Genomic DNA, 14,814 nt, shown 5'->3' with positions numbered 1-14,814 from the left:
GTGTTATTCCAATACACACAAAGGAAATAAACATGTGCATAGCAAAACATGTGTAATTTCAATACTTTTCTGTGAGAAATACTTCATTTTCTGGAAAAATTTCAGGGGTGCCAACAATTTTGGCCATGACTGTATATACACACAGGGTGTGATTGTGGTAATATACAGGTAATGTACAGGAACTTAAGTCCTTTTGTTCTCTTGATCTGGAATACAGTGGGGGAAAAAAGTATTTAGTCAGCCACCAATTGTGCAAGTTCTCCCACTTAAAAAGATGAGAGAGGCCTGTAATTTTCATCATAGGTACACGTCAACTATGACAGACAAATTGAGAATATAAAATCCAGAAAATCACATTGTAGGATTTTTTTTGAATTTATTTGCAAATTATGGTGGAAAATAAGTATTTGGTCAATAACAAAAGTTTCTCAATACTTTGTTATATACCATTTGTTGGCAATGACACAGGTCAATGCTATTTTACAGTTAACAAATTGACAACAGACTTTCAGCATGCTTATTGGGAAGGATATTCAACAAGCACAGCACTTATTTCTAAAACTAAAAGCATTGTATTTGGGACAAATTATTCACTGAACCCTAAACCTCAACTAAATATTGTAATGATGTGGAAATTGAGCAAGTTGAGGTGACTAAACTGCTTGGAGTAACCCTGGATTGTAAACTGTCGTGGTCAAAACATATTGATACAACATTAGCTAAGATGGGGAGAAGTCTGTCCATAATAAAGCGCTGCTCTACCTTCTTAACAACACTATCAACAAGGCAGGTCCTACAGGCCCTAGTTTTGTCCCACCTGGACTACTGTTCAGTTGTGTGGTCAGGTGCCAAAAAGAGGTACCTTGATTTCTCAAATGACTGCCTCGCCTGGTTCACCAACTACTTCTCAGATAGAGTTCAATGTGTCAAATCGGAGGGCCTGTTGTCTGGACCTCTGGCAGTCTCTATGGGGGTGCCACAGGGTTCAATTCTCGGGCCGACTCTATTCTCTGTGTATATCAATGATGTCGCTCTTGCTGCTGGTGACTCTCAGATCCACCTCTACGCAGACGACACCATTTTGTATACATCTGGCCCTTCATTGGACACTGTGTTAACAAACCTCCAAACGAGCTTCAATGCCATACAACACTCCTTCCATAGCCTCCAACTGCTCTTAAACACTAGTAAAACTAAATGCATGCTCTTCAACTGAACGCTGCTTGCACCCGCCCACCCGACTAGAATCACTACTCTCGGCGGGTCTGACCTAGAATATGTGGACAACTACAAATAACTAGGTGTCTGGTTAGACCGTAAACTCTCCTTCCAGACTCACATTAAGAATCTCCAATCCAAAGTTAAATCTAGAATCGGTTTCTTATTTCGCAACAAAGCCTCCTTCACTCATGCTGCCAAACATGCCCTCGTAAAACTGACTATCCTACCGATCCTTGACTTCGGCGATGTCATTTACAAAATAGCCTCCAACACTCTACTCAGCAAATTGGATGTAGTCTATCACATTGCCATCCGTTTTGTCTCCAAAGCCCCATATACTACCCACCACTGTGACCTGTACGCTCTCGTTGGCTGGTCCTCACTACATATTCGTCGCCAAACCCACTGGCTCCAAGCCATCTATAAATCACTGCTAGGCAAATCCCTGCCTTATCTTAGCTCGTTGGTCACCATAGCAACACCCACCCGTAGTCTGCGCTCCAGCAGGTATATCTCACTGGTCATCCCCAAAGCCAACACCTCCTTTGGCCGCCATTCCTTCCAGTTCTCTGCTGCCAATGACTGGAACGAACTGCAAAAATCTCTGAAGCTGGAGACTCTTATCTCCCTCAATAACTTTAAGCATCAGTTGTCAGAGCACCTTACCGATCAGTGCACCTGTACACAGCCCATCTGAAATTAGCCCACCCAACTACCTCATCCCTATGTTGTTATTTATTTTGCTCTTTTGCACCCCAGTATCTCTATTTGCACATCATCTTCTGCACATCTATCACTCCAGTGTTAATACTAAATTGTAACTATTTTGCACTATGGCCTATTTTTTGCCTTACCTCCATAACTTGCTACATTCGCACACACTGTATATATATTTTCTGTTGTATTTTTTGACTTTATGTTTTGTTTTACCCCATATGTAACTCTCTGTTGTTGTTTTTATCGCACTGCTTTGCTTTATCTTGGCCAGGTCGCAGTTGTAAATGAGAACTTGTTCTCAACTGGCTTACCTGGTTAAATAAAGGTGAAATTAAATAAAACAATTAAAAAACAGGGCACAGAGAGCTAACATTAATAATATGCATCTCTCATGGTTCAAAGTGGAGGAGAGATTGACTTCATCACTACTTGTTTTTGTAAGAAGTGTTGACAAGCTGAATGTACCGAGGTGTCTGCTTAAACTACCCCACAAGACATGCCACCAGAGGTCTCTTCACAGTCCCCAAGTCCAGAACAGACTATGGGAGGTGCACAGTACTACATAGAGCCATGAATAGATGGAACTCTATTCCACATCAGGTATAATAATAATAATAATAATATGCCATTTAGCAGACGCTTTTATCCAAAGCGACTTACAGTCATGCGTGCATACATTTTTTTTGTGTATGGGTGGTCCCGGGGATCGAACCCACTACTTTGGCGTTACAAGCGCCGTGCTCTACCAGCTGAGCTACAGAGGACCACAGGTACCACAGGTAACTGATGCAAGCAGTAAAATCAGATTTAAACAGGTAAAAATATACCTTATGGAACAGCAGGGACTGTGAAGAGACACACACAGGTACAGACACACACACACACGCTAGCACACGCACTCTACACACACGTACACTGTAATATTGTTGTATGGTGGTTTTATACATTTTGTATTGTAGATATGTAGTGGTGTAATAATGTTATATGATGTACTGTTTTATATTTTGTTTTATATGTAAATGCTTTAATATGTTTGGACCCCAGGAAGAGTAGCTGCTGCCTTGGCAGGAACTAATGGGGATCCATAATAAACCCCAGGAAGAGTAGCTGCTGCCTTGGCAGGAACTAATGGGGATCCATAATAAACCCCAGGAAGAGTAGCTGCTGCCTTGGCAGGAACTAATGGGGATCCATAATAAACCCCAGGAAGAGTAGCCGCTGCCTTGGCAGGAACTAATGGGGATCCATAATAAACCCCAGGAAGAGTAGCCGCTGCCTTGGCAGGAACTAATGGGGATCCATAATAAACCCCAGGAAGAGTAGCCGCTGCCTTGGCAGGAACTAATGGGGATCCATAATAAACCCCAGGAAGAGTAGCCGCTGCCTTGGCAGGAACTAATGGGGATCCATAATAAACCCCAGGAAGAGTAGCTGCTGCCTTGGCAGGAACTAATGGGGATCCATAATAAACCCCAGGAAGAGTAGCTGCTGCCTTGGCAGGAACTAATGGGGATCCATAATAAACCCCCAGGAAGAGTAGCTGCTGCATTCAAGCGCTAGCACACGCACTCTACACACACAGGCACTGTAATATTGTTATATGGTGGTATATATACATGTTGTATTGTAGATATGTAGCGGTGTAATATTGTTGTATGGTGGTATATATACATGTTGTATTGTAGATATGTAGTGGTGTAATATTGTTGTATGGTGGTATATATACATGTTGTATTGTAGATATGTAGTGGTGTAATATTGTTGTATGGTGGTATATATACATGTTGTATTGTAGATATGTAGCGGTGTAATATTGTTGTATGGTGGTATATATACATGTTGTATTGTAGATATGTAGTGGTGTAGTAATGTTGTATGGTGGTATATATACATGTTGTATTGTAGATATGTAGTGGTGTAGTAATGTTGTATGGTGGTATATATACATGTTGTATTGTAGATATGTAGCGGTGTAATATTGTTGTATGGTGGTATATATACATGTTGTATTGTAGATATGTAGCGGTGTAATATTGTTGTATGGTGGTATATATACATGTTGTATTGTAGATATGTAGTGGTGTAGTAATGTTGTATGGTGGTATATATACATGTTGTATTGTAGATATGTAGTGGTGTAATATTGTTGTATGGTGGTATATATACATGTTGTATTGTAGATATGTAGCGGTGTAATATTGTTGTATGGTGGTATATATACATGTTGTATTGTAGATATGTAGTGGTGTAATATTGTTATATGGTGGTATATATACATGTTGTATTGTAGATATGTAGTGGTGTAATATTGTTGTATGGTGGTATATATACATGTTGTATTGTAGATATGTAGTGGTGTAGTAATGTTGTATGGTGGTATATATACATGTTGTATTGTAGATATGTAGTGGTGTAATATTGTTGTATGGTGGTATATATACATGTTGTATTGTAGATATGTAGAGGTGTAGTAATGTTGTATGGTGGTATATATACATGTTGTATTGTAGATATGTAGTGGTGTAATAATGTTATATGGTGGTATATATACATGTTGTATTGTAGATATGTAGTGGTGTAATAATGTTGTATGGTGGTATATATACATGTTGTATTGTAGATATGTAGTGGTGTAGTATTGTTGTATGGTGGTATATATACATGTTGTATTGTAGATATGTAGTGGTGTAATATTGTTGTATGGTGGTATATATACATGTTGTATTGTAGATATGTAGTGGTGTAGTATTGTTGTATGGTGGTATATATACATGTTGTATTGTAGATATGTAGTGGTGTAATATTGTTGTATGGTGGTATATATACATGTTGTATTGTAGATATGTAGTGGTGTAATATTGTTGTATGGTGGTATATATACATGTTGTATTGTAGATATGTAGTGGTGTAATATTGTTATATGGTGGTATATATACATGTTGTATTGTAGATATGTAGTGGTGTAATATTGTTGTATGGTGGTATATATACATGTTGTATTGTAGATATGTAGTGGTGTAATAATGTTGTATGGTGGTATATATACATGTTGTATTGTAGATATGTAGTGGTGTAATATTGTTGTATGGTGGTATATATACATGTTTGTATTGTAGATATGTAGTGGTGTAATATTGTTGTATGGTGGTATATATACATGTTGTATTGTAGATATGTAGTGGTGTAATAATGTTGTATGGTGGTATATATACATGTTGTATTGTAGATATGTAGTGGTGTAATATTGTTGTATGGTGGTATATATACATGTTTGTATTGTAGATATGTAGTGGTGTAATATTGTTGTATGGTGGTATATATACATGTTGTATTGTAGATATGTAGTGGTGTAATATTGTTGTATGGTGGTATATATACATGTTGTATTGTAGATATGTAGTGGTGTAATATTGTTGTATGGTGGTATATATACATGTTGCATTGTAGATATGTAGTGGTGTAATAATGTTGTATGGTGGTATATATACATGTTGTATTGTAGATATGTAGAGGTGTAGTAATGTTATATGGTGGTATATATACATGTTGTATTGTAGATATGTAGTGGTGTAATAATGTTATATGGTGGTATATATACATGTTGTATTGTAGATATGTAGTGGTGTAATATTGTTGTATGGTGGTATATATACATGTTGTATTGTAGATATGTAGTGGTGTAGTATTGTTGTATGGTGGTATATATACATGTTGTATTGTAGATATGTAGTGGTGTAATATTGTTATATGGTGGTATATATACATGTTGTATTGTAGATATGTAGTGGTGTAATATTGTTATATGGTGGTATATATACATGTTGTATTGTAGATATGTAGTGGTGTAATATTGTTGTATGGTGGTATATATACATGTTGTATTGTAGATATGTAGTGGTGTAATAATGTTATATGGTGGTATATATACATGTTGTATTGTAGATATGTAGTGGTGTAATATTGTTGTATGGTGGTATATATACATGTTGTATTGTAGATATGTAGTGGTGTAATATTGTTATATGGTGGTATATATACATGTTGTATTGTAGATATGTAGTGGTGTAATATTGTTGTATGGTGGTATATATACATGTTGTATTGTAGATATGTAGTGGTGTAATAATGTTGTATGGTGGTATATATACATGTTGTATTGTAGATATGTAGTGGTGTAGTAATGTTGTATGGTGGTATATATACATGTTGTATTGTAGATATGTAGTGGTGTAATAATGTTGTATGGTGGTATATATATATGTTGTATTGTAGATATGTAGTGGTGTAATAATGTTGTATGGTGGTATATATACATGTTGTATTGTAGATATGTAGTGGTGTAGTATTGTTGTATGGTGGTATATATACATGTTGTATTGTAGATATGTAGTGGTGTAATATTGTTGTATGGTGGTATATATACATGTTGTATTGTAGATATGTAGTGGTGTAGTAATGTTGTATGGTGGTATATATACATGTTGTACTGTAGATATGTAGTGGTGTAATATTGTTGTATGGTGGTATATATACATGTTGTATTGTAGATATGTAGTGGTGTAGTATTGTTGTATGGTGGTATATATACATGTTGTACTGTAGATATGTAGTGGTGTAATATTGTTGTATGGTGGTATATATACATGTTGTATTGTAGATATGTAGTGGTGTAGTATTGTTGTATGGTGGTATATATACATGTTGTATTGTAGATATGTAGTGGTGTAGTATTGTTGTATGGTGGTATATATACATGTTGTATTGTAGATATGTAGTGGTGTAATAATGTTATATGGTGGTATATATACATGTTGTATTGTAGATATGTAGCGGTGTAATATTGTTGTATGGTGGTATATATACATGTTGTATTGTAGATATGTAGTGGTGTAATATTGTTGTATGGTGGTATATATACATGTTGTATTGTAGATATGTAGCGGTGTAATATTGTTGTATGGTGGTATATATACATGTTGTATTGTAGATATGTAGTGGTGTAGTATTGTTGTATGGTGGTATTATACATGTTGTATTGTAGATATGTAGTGGTGTAATATTGTTATATGGTGGTATATATACATGTTGTATTGTAGATATGTAGTGGTGTAATAATGTTATATGGTGGTATATATACATGTTGTATTGTAGATATGTAGTGGTGTAATATTGTTGTATGGTGGTATATATACATGTTGTATTGTAGATATGTAGAGGTGTAGTAATGTTATATGGTGGTATATATACATGTTGTATTGTAGATATGTAGAGGTGTAATATTGTTGTATGGTGGTATATATACATGTTGTATTGTAGATATGTAGAGGTGTAATATTGTTGTATGGTGGTATATATACATGTTGTATTGTAGATATGTAGTGGTGTAATAATGTTATATGATGTTCTGTTTTATCTGTACGTGCCTTAATGTGTTTGGACCCCAGGAAGAGTAGCTGCTGCCTTGGCAACAACTATTGGGTATCCATAATAAATCCAAATCAATATGGGTGCATTAAATACAAATCAATATGGGTGCATTAAATACAAATCAATATCAATATGGGTGCATTAAATACAAATCAATATCAATATGGGTGCATTAAATACAAATCAATATCAATATGGGTGCATTAAATAAAACATTTCCCGGTCCCTGTTCCTGAGTGTCCAGTCAGTCTTACCTACGATCTGTCCCCGTACTGCATCACTGTCTGATGGGTTCAGCTTACACAGATCCAACCGCTGGTCTGGAGACAGAGAGAGAGACAGAGACAGAGACAGAGACAGAGACAGAGAGAGAGAGAGAGAGAGAGAGAGAGAGAGAGAGAGAGAGAGAGAGAGAGAGAGAGAGAGAGAGAGAGAGAGAGAGAGAGAGAGAGAGAGAGTTCTTCTTCTTTTTATTCAGTTTAGTCACATGATTTCTCAATTTGCAATACGATTGCCAATCGGTTGTGCAGCCAGACTTATTTGCCTCATCCTTCTCAACAATACCATTTTTCAATTCCTCATCAATCCACTGGGATTTAACCGTTTTTACAGTCATTTTCTTAATGGGTGTATGCTTATTAGTAACTGGAATAAGCAATTTCATAAATGTGTCAAGTGCAGTGTCTGTTTGCTCCTCATTACACACCACGGACCAACAAATATTCTTTACATCAACAACATAGGAATCACTACAAAACGTATTGTATGACCTCTTATACACTATATTAGGCCCAGCCTTTGGAACTTTGGTTTTCCTAGATATGGCTACTATATTGTGATCACTACATCCAATGGATTTGGATACTGCTTTCAAACAAATCTCTGCAGCATTAGTAAAGATATTATCAATACATGTTGATGATTTAATTCCTGTACTGTTTGTAACTACCCTGGTAGGTTGACTGATAACCTGAACCAGGTTGCAGGCACTGTGTCACGCCCTGGCTCTGGGGACTATGTTATGTTGAGCCAGGGTGTGTAAGTCTATGTTTGTATATCTATGTTGGCCTGAGTGACTCCCAATCAGAGGCAACGAGTGTCAGCTGGTTGTCTCTGATTGGGAGCCATATTTAACTGTCGGTCTTTCCACTTTGTGTTTGTGGTTTCTTGTTCCGTGTTTGTTGGTTTATGTAACCAGGGACGTCACGTTTCGTTTTTGTTGTTTTGATCGTGTGATCATCTTGATAAAATAAAATGTTCGCATTCAACGCTGCGCCTTGGTCCTCCTCATTGGTAGACGATCGTGACAGAAGAAACCACCATAACAGGACCAAGCAGCGTGAAGAAGAGAGAGGATGGACTTGGGAGCAGTGGAGTAGGAGTCTCGACTGGGCCAAGCCAAGAGAAGAGGAGAGAGGTTGGACTTTGGAGCAGTGGGGTGAGAGTCTGGCGAGAACGATGGAGGCCTGGCCCACGGGGAGGAGAGACCCCCAGCAAATTTTTAGGGGGGGGGCTCACGACGTCGGGGCAGCAGGAGGCCGCGATAGAGCGGTCCAGCGGGTTGGCAGAGGAGGCCGCCAGGTTACGGGAGTCACTGGTCACCAGGGGGAAGGAGGTTGTAGAGGCACGGCGAGAGGTACTGGCGTGTGTTGCCAGTCCGGTCCGGCCTGTTCCTGATCCCCACGTAGGGCCAGTGGTGTGTGTTCCCAGTACGGGCCGGCCTGTTCCTGCCACTCCCACCAAGTCAGGGGTGCGCTTCGTCAGCCCGGTCCGGCCCGTTCCTGCTCCCCGCACCAAGTCAGTGGTGTGCTTCGTCAGCCCAGTCCGGCCTGTCCCTGCTCCACGCACCAAGCCTACGGTGTGCGTCGTCAGCCTGGTAAGGCCCGTTCCTCCTCCACGCACCAAGCCAGGGGTGCCTGTCGTCAGTCCAGCACAACCCGTGCCTGGGTCATGTCCGGAGCCGGATCCGCCGCCGAGGCGGAGTGCCCACCCGGTCCCTCCCCTGTTGTGGTTGTTTGGCGCGGTCGGAGTCCGCGCCTTTGGGGGAGGGTACTGTCACGCCCTGGCTCTGGGGACTATGTTATGTTGAGCCAGGGTGTGTAGTCTATGTTTGTATATCTATGTTGGCCTGAGTGACTCCCAATCAGAGGCAACGAGTGTCAGCTGGTTGTCTCTGATTGGGAGCCATATTTAACTGTCGGTCTTTCCACTTTGTGTTTGTGGTTTCTTGTTCCGTGTTTGTTGGTTTATGTAACCAGGGACGTCACGTTTCGTTTTTGTTGTTTTGATCGTGTGATCATCTTGATAAAATAAAATGTTCGCATTCAACGCTGCGCCTTGGTCCTCCTCATTGGTAGACGATCGTGACAGAAGAAACCACCATAACAGGACCAAGCAGCGTGAAGAAGAGAGAGGATGGACTTGGGAGCAGTGGAGTAGGAGTCTCGACTGGGCCAAGCCAAGAGAAGAGGAGAGAGGTTGGACTTTGGAGCAGTGGGGTGAGAGTCTGGCGAGAACGATGGAGGCCTGGCCCACGGGGAGGAGAGACCCCCAGCAAATTTTTAGGGGGGGGGCTCACGACGTCGGGGCAGCAGGAGGCCGCGATAGAGCGGTCCAGCGGGTTGGCAGAGGAGGCCGCCAGGTTACGGGAGTCACTGGTCACCAGGGGGAAGGAGGTTGTAGAGGCACGGCGAGAGGTACTGGCGTGTGTTGCCAGTCCGGTCCGGCCTGTTCCTGATCCCCACGTAGGGCCAGTGGTGTGTGTTCCCAGTACGGGCCGGCCTGTTCCTGCCACTCCCACCAAGTCAGGGGTGCGCTTCGTCAGCCCGGTCCGGCCCGTTCCTGCTCCCCGCACCAAGTCAGTGGTGTGCTTCGTCAGCCCAGTCCGGCCTGTCCCTGCTCCACGCACCAAGCCTACGGTGTGCGTCGTCAGCCTGGTAAGGCCCGTTCCTCCTCCACGCACCAAGCCAGGGGTGCGCGTCGTCAGTCCAGCACAACCCGTGCCTGGGTCATGTCCGGAGCCGGATCCGCCGCCGAGGCGGAGTGCCCACCCGGTCCCTCCCCTGTTGTGGTTGTTTGGCGCGGTCGGAGTCCGCGCCTTTGGGGGAGGGTACTGTCACGCCCTGGCTCTGGGGACTATGTTATGTTGAGCCAGGGTGTGTAGTCTATGTTTGTATATCTATGTTGGCCTGAGTGACTCCCAATCAGAGGCAACGAGTGTCAGCTGGTTGTCTCTGATTGGGAGCCATATTTAACTGTCGGTCTTTCCACTTTGTGTTTGTGGTTTCTTGTTCCGTGTTTGTTGGTTTATGTAACCAGGGACGTCACGTTTCGTTTTTGTTGTTTTGATCGTGTGATCATCTTGATAAAATAAAATGTTCGCATTCAACGCTGCGCCTTGGTCCTCCTCATTGGTAGACGATCGTGACACACTGGTTACAGTTTGAAGCTTTCTCTTGAGTGGGCAGCCTGATGAAAGCCAGTCAATATTTAAATCCCTCAGAAAGTATACCTCTCTATTGATATCACATACATTATCAAGCAATTCACACGTTATCCAGATACTGACTGTTAGCACTTGGTGGTCTATAGCAGCTTCCCACCAGAATGGGCTTTAGGTGAGGCAGGTGAACCTGTAGCCATATTACTTCAACAGTATTTAACATGAGATCCTCTCTAATCTTCAAAGGAATGTGGTTCTGAATATAAACAGCCACACCTCCACCTTTGGCATTTCTGTATTTTCTGTAGATGTTTTAACCTTGTATCGCTACCACTGTATCATCAAAGGAATTATCTAGGTGAGTTTCAGAGATAGTCAGAATATGAATGTCATCTGTTACTAGCTAATTATTGATTTCATGAACCTTGTTTCTTAAGCTACATATGTTAACGTGGGCTATTTTTAGCACTTTTCTGGGATGCTTGATTGTTTTCATTGCTTTCCTGGGAAGCTTAGCAGAGGTAGACATACTCTGGTTATTTATGTTAGTACAGGGTGAGCTGAACACAGTGGACTTCCTACTAGGGCACACCGCCTCAGTGCTAACAGTATTACTCTGGTTCATAGACACATGATTGCTGCATACAATAGCTGTGCATTCAGGGCAGTTAGAAGGAAATAAATTAGGTTACTTACATTGTGTCTTCCAATGCCCCTGGGATCATGTACATTTGCTGAACCATTATGACAACTCAGCGACACAATGGTAGGGATTAAATGAGCTGGGCTTGGGTAATTGATAAGTCATTGTCTCAACGCAGCCTTATAATGCTGTGAACCCAAATGATTTTGGGTGGATCCCATCCTCCAATTTACTGATGCTGGTTTAAAATGTTTGGGATCGTACTGATGTCCTGTACTCGTGCTCCTGGATAGCACAACGTTTTTGCTCCAGGGACTGAGACATTTCTCACCATTTCACTGCCGGAGAAGGGAATAGAGAAACCGCCCGTCACACAAGTTGTTGAACCTTTCACGGGCCCACAAGAAGCATACGAGAAGCATACGCCCGCTGCAAGCAGATGGAGACGACTTCCTTGGCAGGCAAGTTCCAGGTAGAACAGGCCATTCAGATAGGGACAGATGACAAGGCGGGGAAACACCCATCAGGCCCAAGCAGCATCCAGCCATAGGAGTTGAGAACAAGAAAGTTCCAATTTGCGTTTTCCCCCATAAGTTTGCGCAGAATTTAGATGTGTTTGCTAAGCATAGCCACCTCATTCCTGTAATCCTCCGCTAGCAAACAATTGACGCAATGGAAATCTGGATTGTCAATATTGTCCCGGACAAGAGCTTAATATAGTCCTGAGTGGTGCAGTGGTCTAAGGCGCTGCATCGCAGTGCTAGCTGTGCCACTAGAGATCCTGGTTCGAATCCAGGCTCTGTCGCAGCCGGCCGCGACCGGGAGACCCATGGGGCGGCGCACAATTGGCCCAGCGTCGTCCAGGGTAGGGGAGGGAATGGCCGGCAGGGAAGTAGCTCAGTTGATAGAGCATGGCGTTTGCAATGCCAGGGTTGTGGGTTCGTTTCCCACGGGGGGCCAGTATAAAAAAAAGTATATGTATTCACTAACTGTAAGTCGCTCTGGATAACAGCGTCTGCTAAATGACTTAAATGTAAATGTAAATGTTAATAAACACAGCTTCTACAGCGCTGGAAACGTTTGATAGCTATTCCAGGGCTCCATTGCAACCTAGCTAGCTAGCTGGTAGTTCCTGACAGCACCTTCTGGTAGAAAAGGAGTCCACCTGTGGTAAATTAAATTGATTGGACATGATTTGGAATCTGTCTATATAAGGTCCCACAGTTGACAGTGCATGTCAAAGTAAAAACCAAGCCATGAGGTCGAAGGAATTGTCCGTAGAGCTCAGAGACAGGATTGTGCCGAGGCACAGATCTCGGGAAGGGTACCAAAACATTTCTGCAGCATTGAAGGTCACCCGGAACACAGTCGCCTCCATCATTCTTAAATGGAAGAAGTTTGGAACCACCAAGACTCTTCCTAGAGCTGGCCGCCCGGCCAAACTGAGCAATCGGGGAAGAAGGGCCTTGGTTAGGGAGGTGACCAAGAACCCGATGGTCACTCTGACAGAGCTCCAGAGTTCCTCTGTAGAGATGGGAGAACCTTCCAGAAAGACAACCATCTCTGCAGCACTCCACCAATCAGGCCTTTATGGTAGAGTGGCCAGACGGAAGCCACTCCTCAGTAAAAGTCACATGACAGCCCGCTTGGAGTTTGCCAAAAGGCACCTAAAGGACTCTCAGACCATGAGAAACAAGATTCTCTGGTCTGCTGAAACCAAGATTGAACGCTTTGGCCTGAATGCCAAGCGTCACGTCTGGAGGAAACCAGGCACCGCTCATCACCTGGCTAATACCAGCCCTACGGTGAAGCATGGTGGTGGCAGCATCATGCTGTGGGGATGTTTTTCAGCGGCAGGGACTGGGAGACTAGTCAGGATCGAGGGAAAGATGAACGGGGCAAAGTACAGAGAGATCCTTGATGAAAACCAGCTCCAGAGCACTCAGGACCTCAGACTGGGGTGAAAGTTCACCTTCCAACAGGACAACAACCCTAAGCACAGAGCCAAGACAACGCAGGAATGTCCTTGAAAATAGCTATGCAGTGACGCTCCCCATCCAACCTGACAGAGCTTGAGAGGATCTGCAGAGAAGAATGGGAGAAACTCCCCAAATACAGGTGTGCCAAGCTTTGTAGCGTCATACTCAAGAAGACTTGAGGCTGTAATCGCTGCCAAAGATGCTTCAACACAGTAACTGAGTAAAGGACCTGAATGCTTATGTAAATGTGATATTTCTATTTTTTTTTTACATTTCTAAAAATCTGTTATTGCTTTTGTCATTATGTGAACCTCTAGTACCAGGGCAAAGCAGCTAGCAAGGTACTGCTCTGTTTCAGCTGTTATGGTCAGTCTAGCTGTATGGAGGAGAAGGTACTGCTCTGTTTCAGCTGTTATGGTCAGTCTAGCTGTATGGAGGAGAAGGTACTGCTCTGTTTCAGCTGTTATGGTCAGTCTAGCTGTATGGAGAAGGTACTGCTCTGTTTCAGCTGTTATGGTCAGTCTAGCTGTATGGAGAAGGTACTGCTCTGTTTCAGCTGTTATGGTCAGTCTAGGTGTATGGAGGAGAAGGTACTGCTCTGTTTCAGCTGTTATGGTCAGTCTAGCTGTATGGAGGAGAAGGAACTGCTCTGTTTCAGCTGTTATGGTCAGTCTAGCTGTATGGAGGAGAAGGTACTGCTCTGTTTCAGCTGTTATGGTCAGTCTAGCTGTATGGAGGAGAAGGTACTGCTCTGTTTCAGCTGTTATGGTCAGTCTAGCTGTATGGAGGAGAAGGTACTGCTCTGTTTCAGCTGTTATGGTCAGTCTAGCTGTATGGAGAAGAAGGTACTGCTCTGTTTCAGCTGTTATGGTCAGTCTAGCTGTATGGAGGAGAAGGTACTGCTCTGTTTCAGCTGTTATGGTCAGTCTAGCTGTATGGAGGAGAAGATACTGCTCTGTTTCAGCTGTTATGGTCAGTCTAGCTGTATGGAGGAGAAGGTACTGCTCTGTTTCAGCTGTTATGGTCAGTCTAGCTGTATGGAGAAGAAGGTACTGCTCTGTTTCAGCTGTTATGGTCAGTCTAGCTGTATGGAGGAGAAGGTACTGCTCTGTTTCAGCTGTTATGGTCAGTCTAGCTGTATGGAGAAGAAGGTACTGCTCTGTTTCAGCTGTTATGGTCAGTCTAGCTGTATGGAGAAGAAGGTACTGCTCTGTTTCAGCTGTTATGGTCAGTCTAGCTGTATGGAGGAGAAGATACTGCTCTGTTTCAGCTGTTATGGTCAGTCTATCTGTATGGAGGAGAAGGTACTGCTCTGTTTCAGCTGTTATGGTCAGTCTAGCTGTATGGAGGAGAAGGTGCTGCTCTGTTTCAGCTGTTATGGTCAG

General features: G+C 42.4%; 1 protein-coding gene across 1 annotated transcript in view; it reads right to left on the bottom strand.

The window, feature by feature from the left end:
* LOC311115607 (E3 ubiquitin-protein ligase SMURF1-like) overlaps positions 1-14,814 on the bottom strand; it is a 98,321-nt gene that overhangs the window by 55,727 nt on the left and 27,780 nt on the right. The window contains exon 5 of the mRNA XM_084190767.1: positions 7,620-7,685. Coding sequence (XP_084046893.1) covers positions 7,620-7,685 — 66 coding nt within the window. The remainder of the gene's footprint in view (positions 1-7,619; positions 7,686-14,814) is intronic.

The sequence above is a fragment of the Coregonus lavaretus genome (assembly GCF_964263955.1).
Source record: "Coregonus lavaretus genome assembly, contig: HAP1_SCAFFOLD_145, whole genome shotgun sequence".
Lineage (NCBI taxonomy): Eukaryota > Metazoa > Chordata > Actinopteri > Salmoniformes > Salmonidae > Coregonus > Coregonus lavaretus.
Note: the sequence above shows the minus strand (reverse complement) of the source record. Positions and strands in the feature narration are given on the sequence as shown.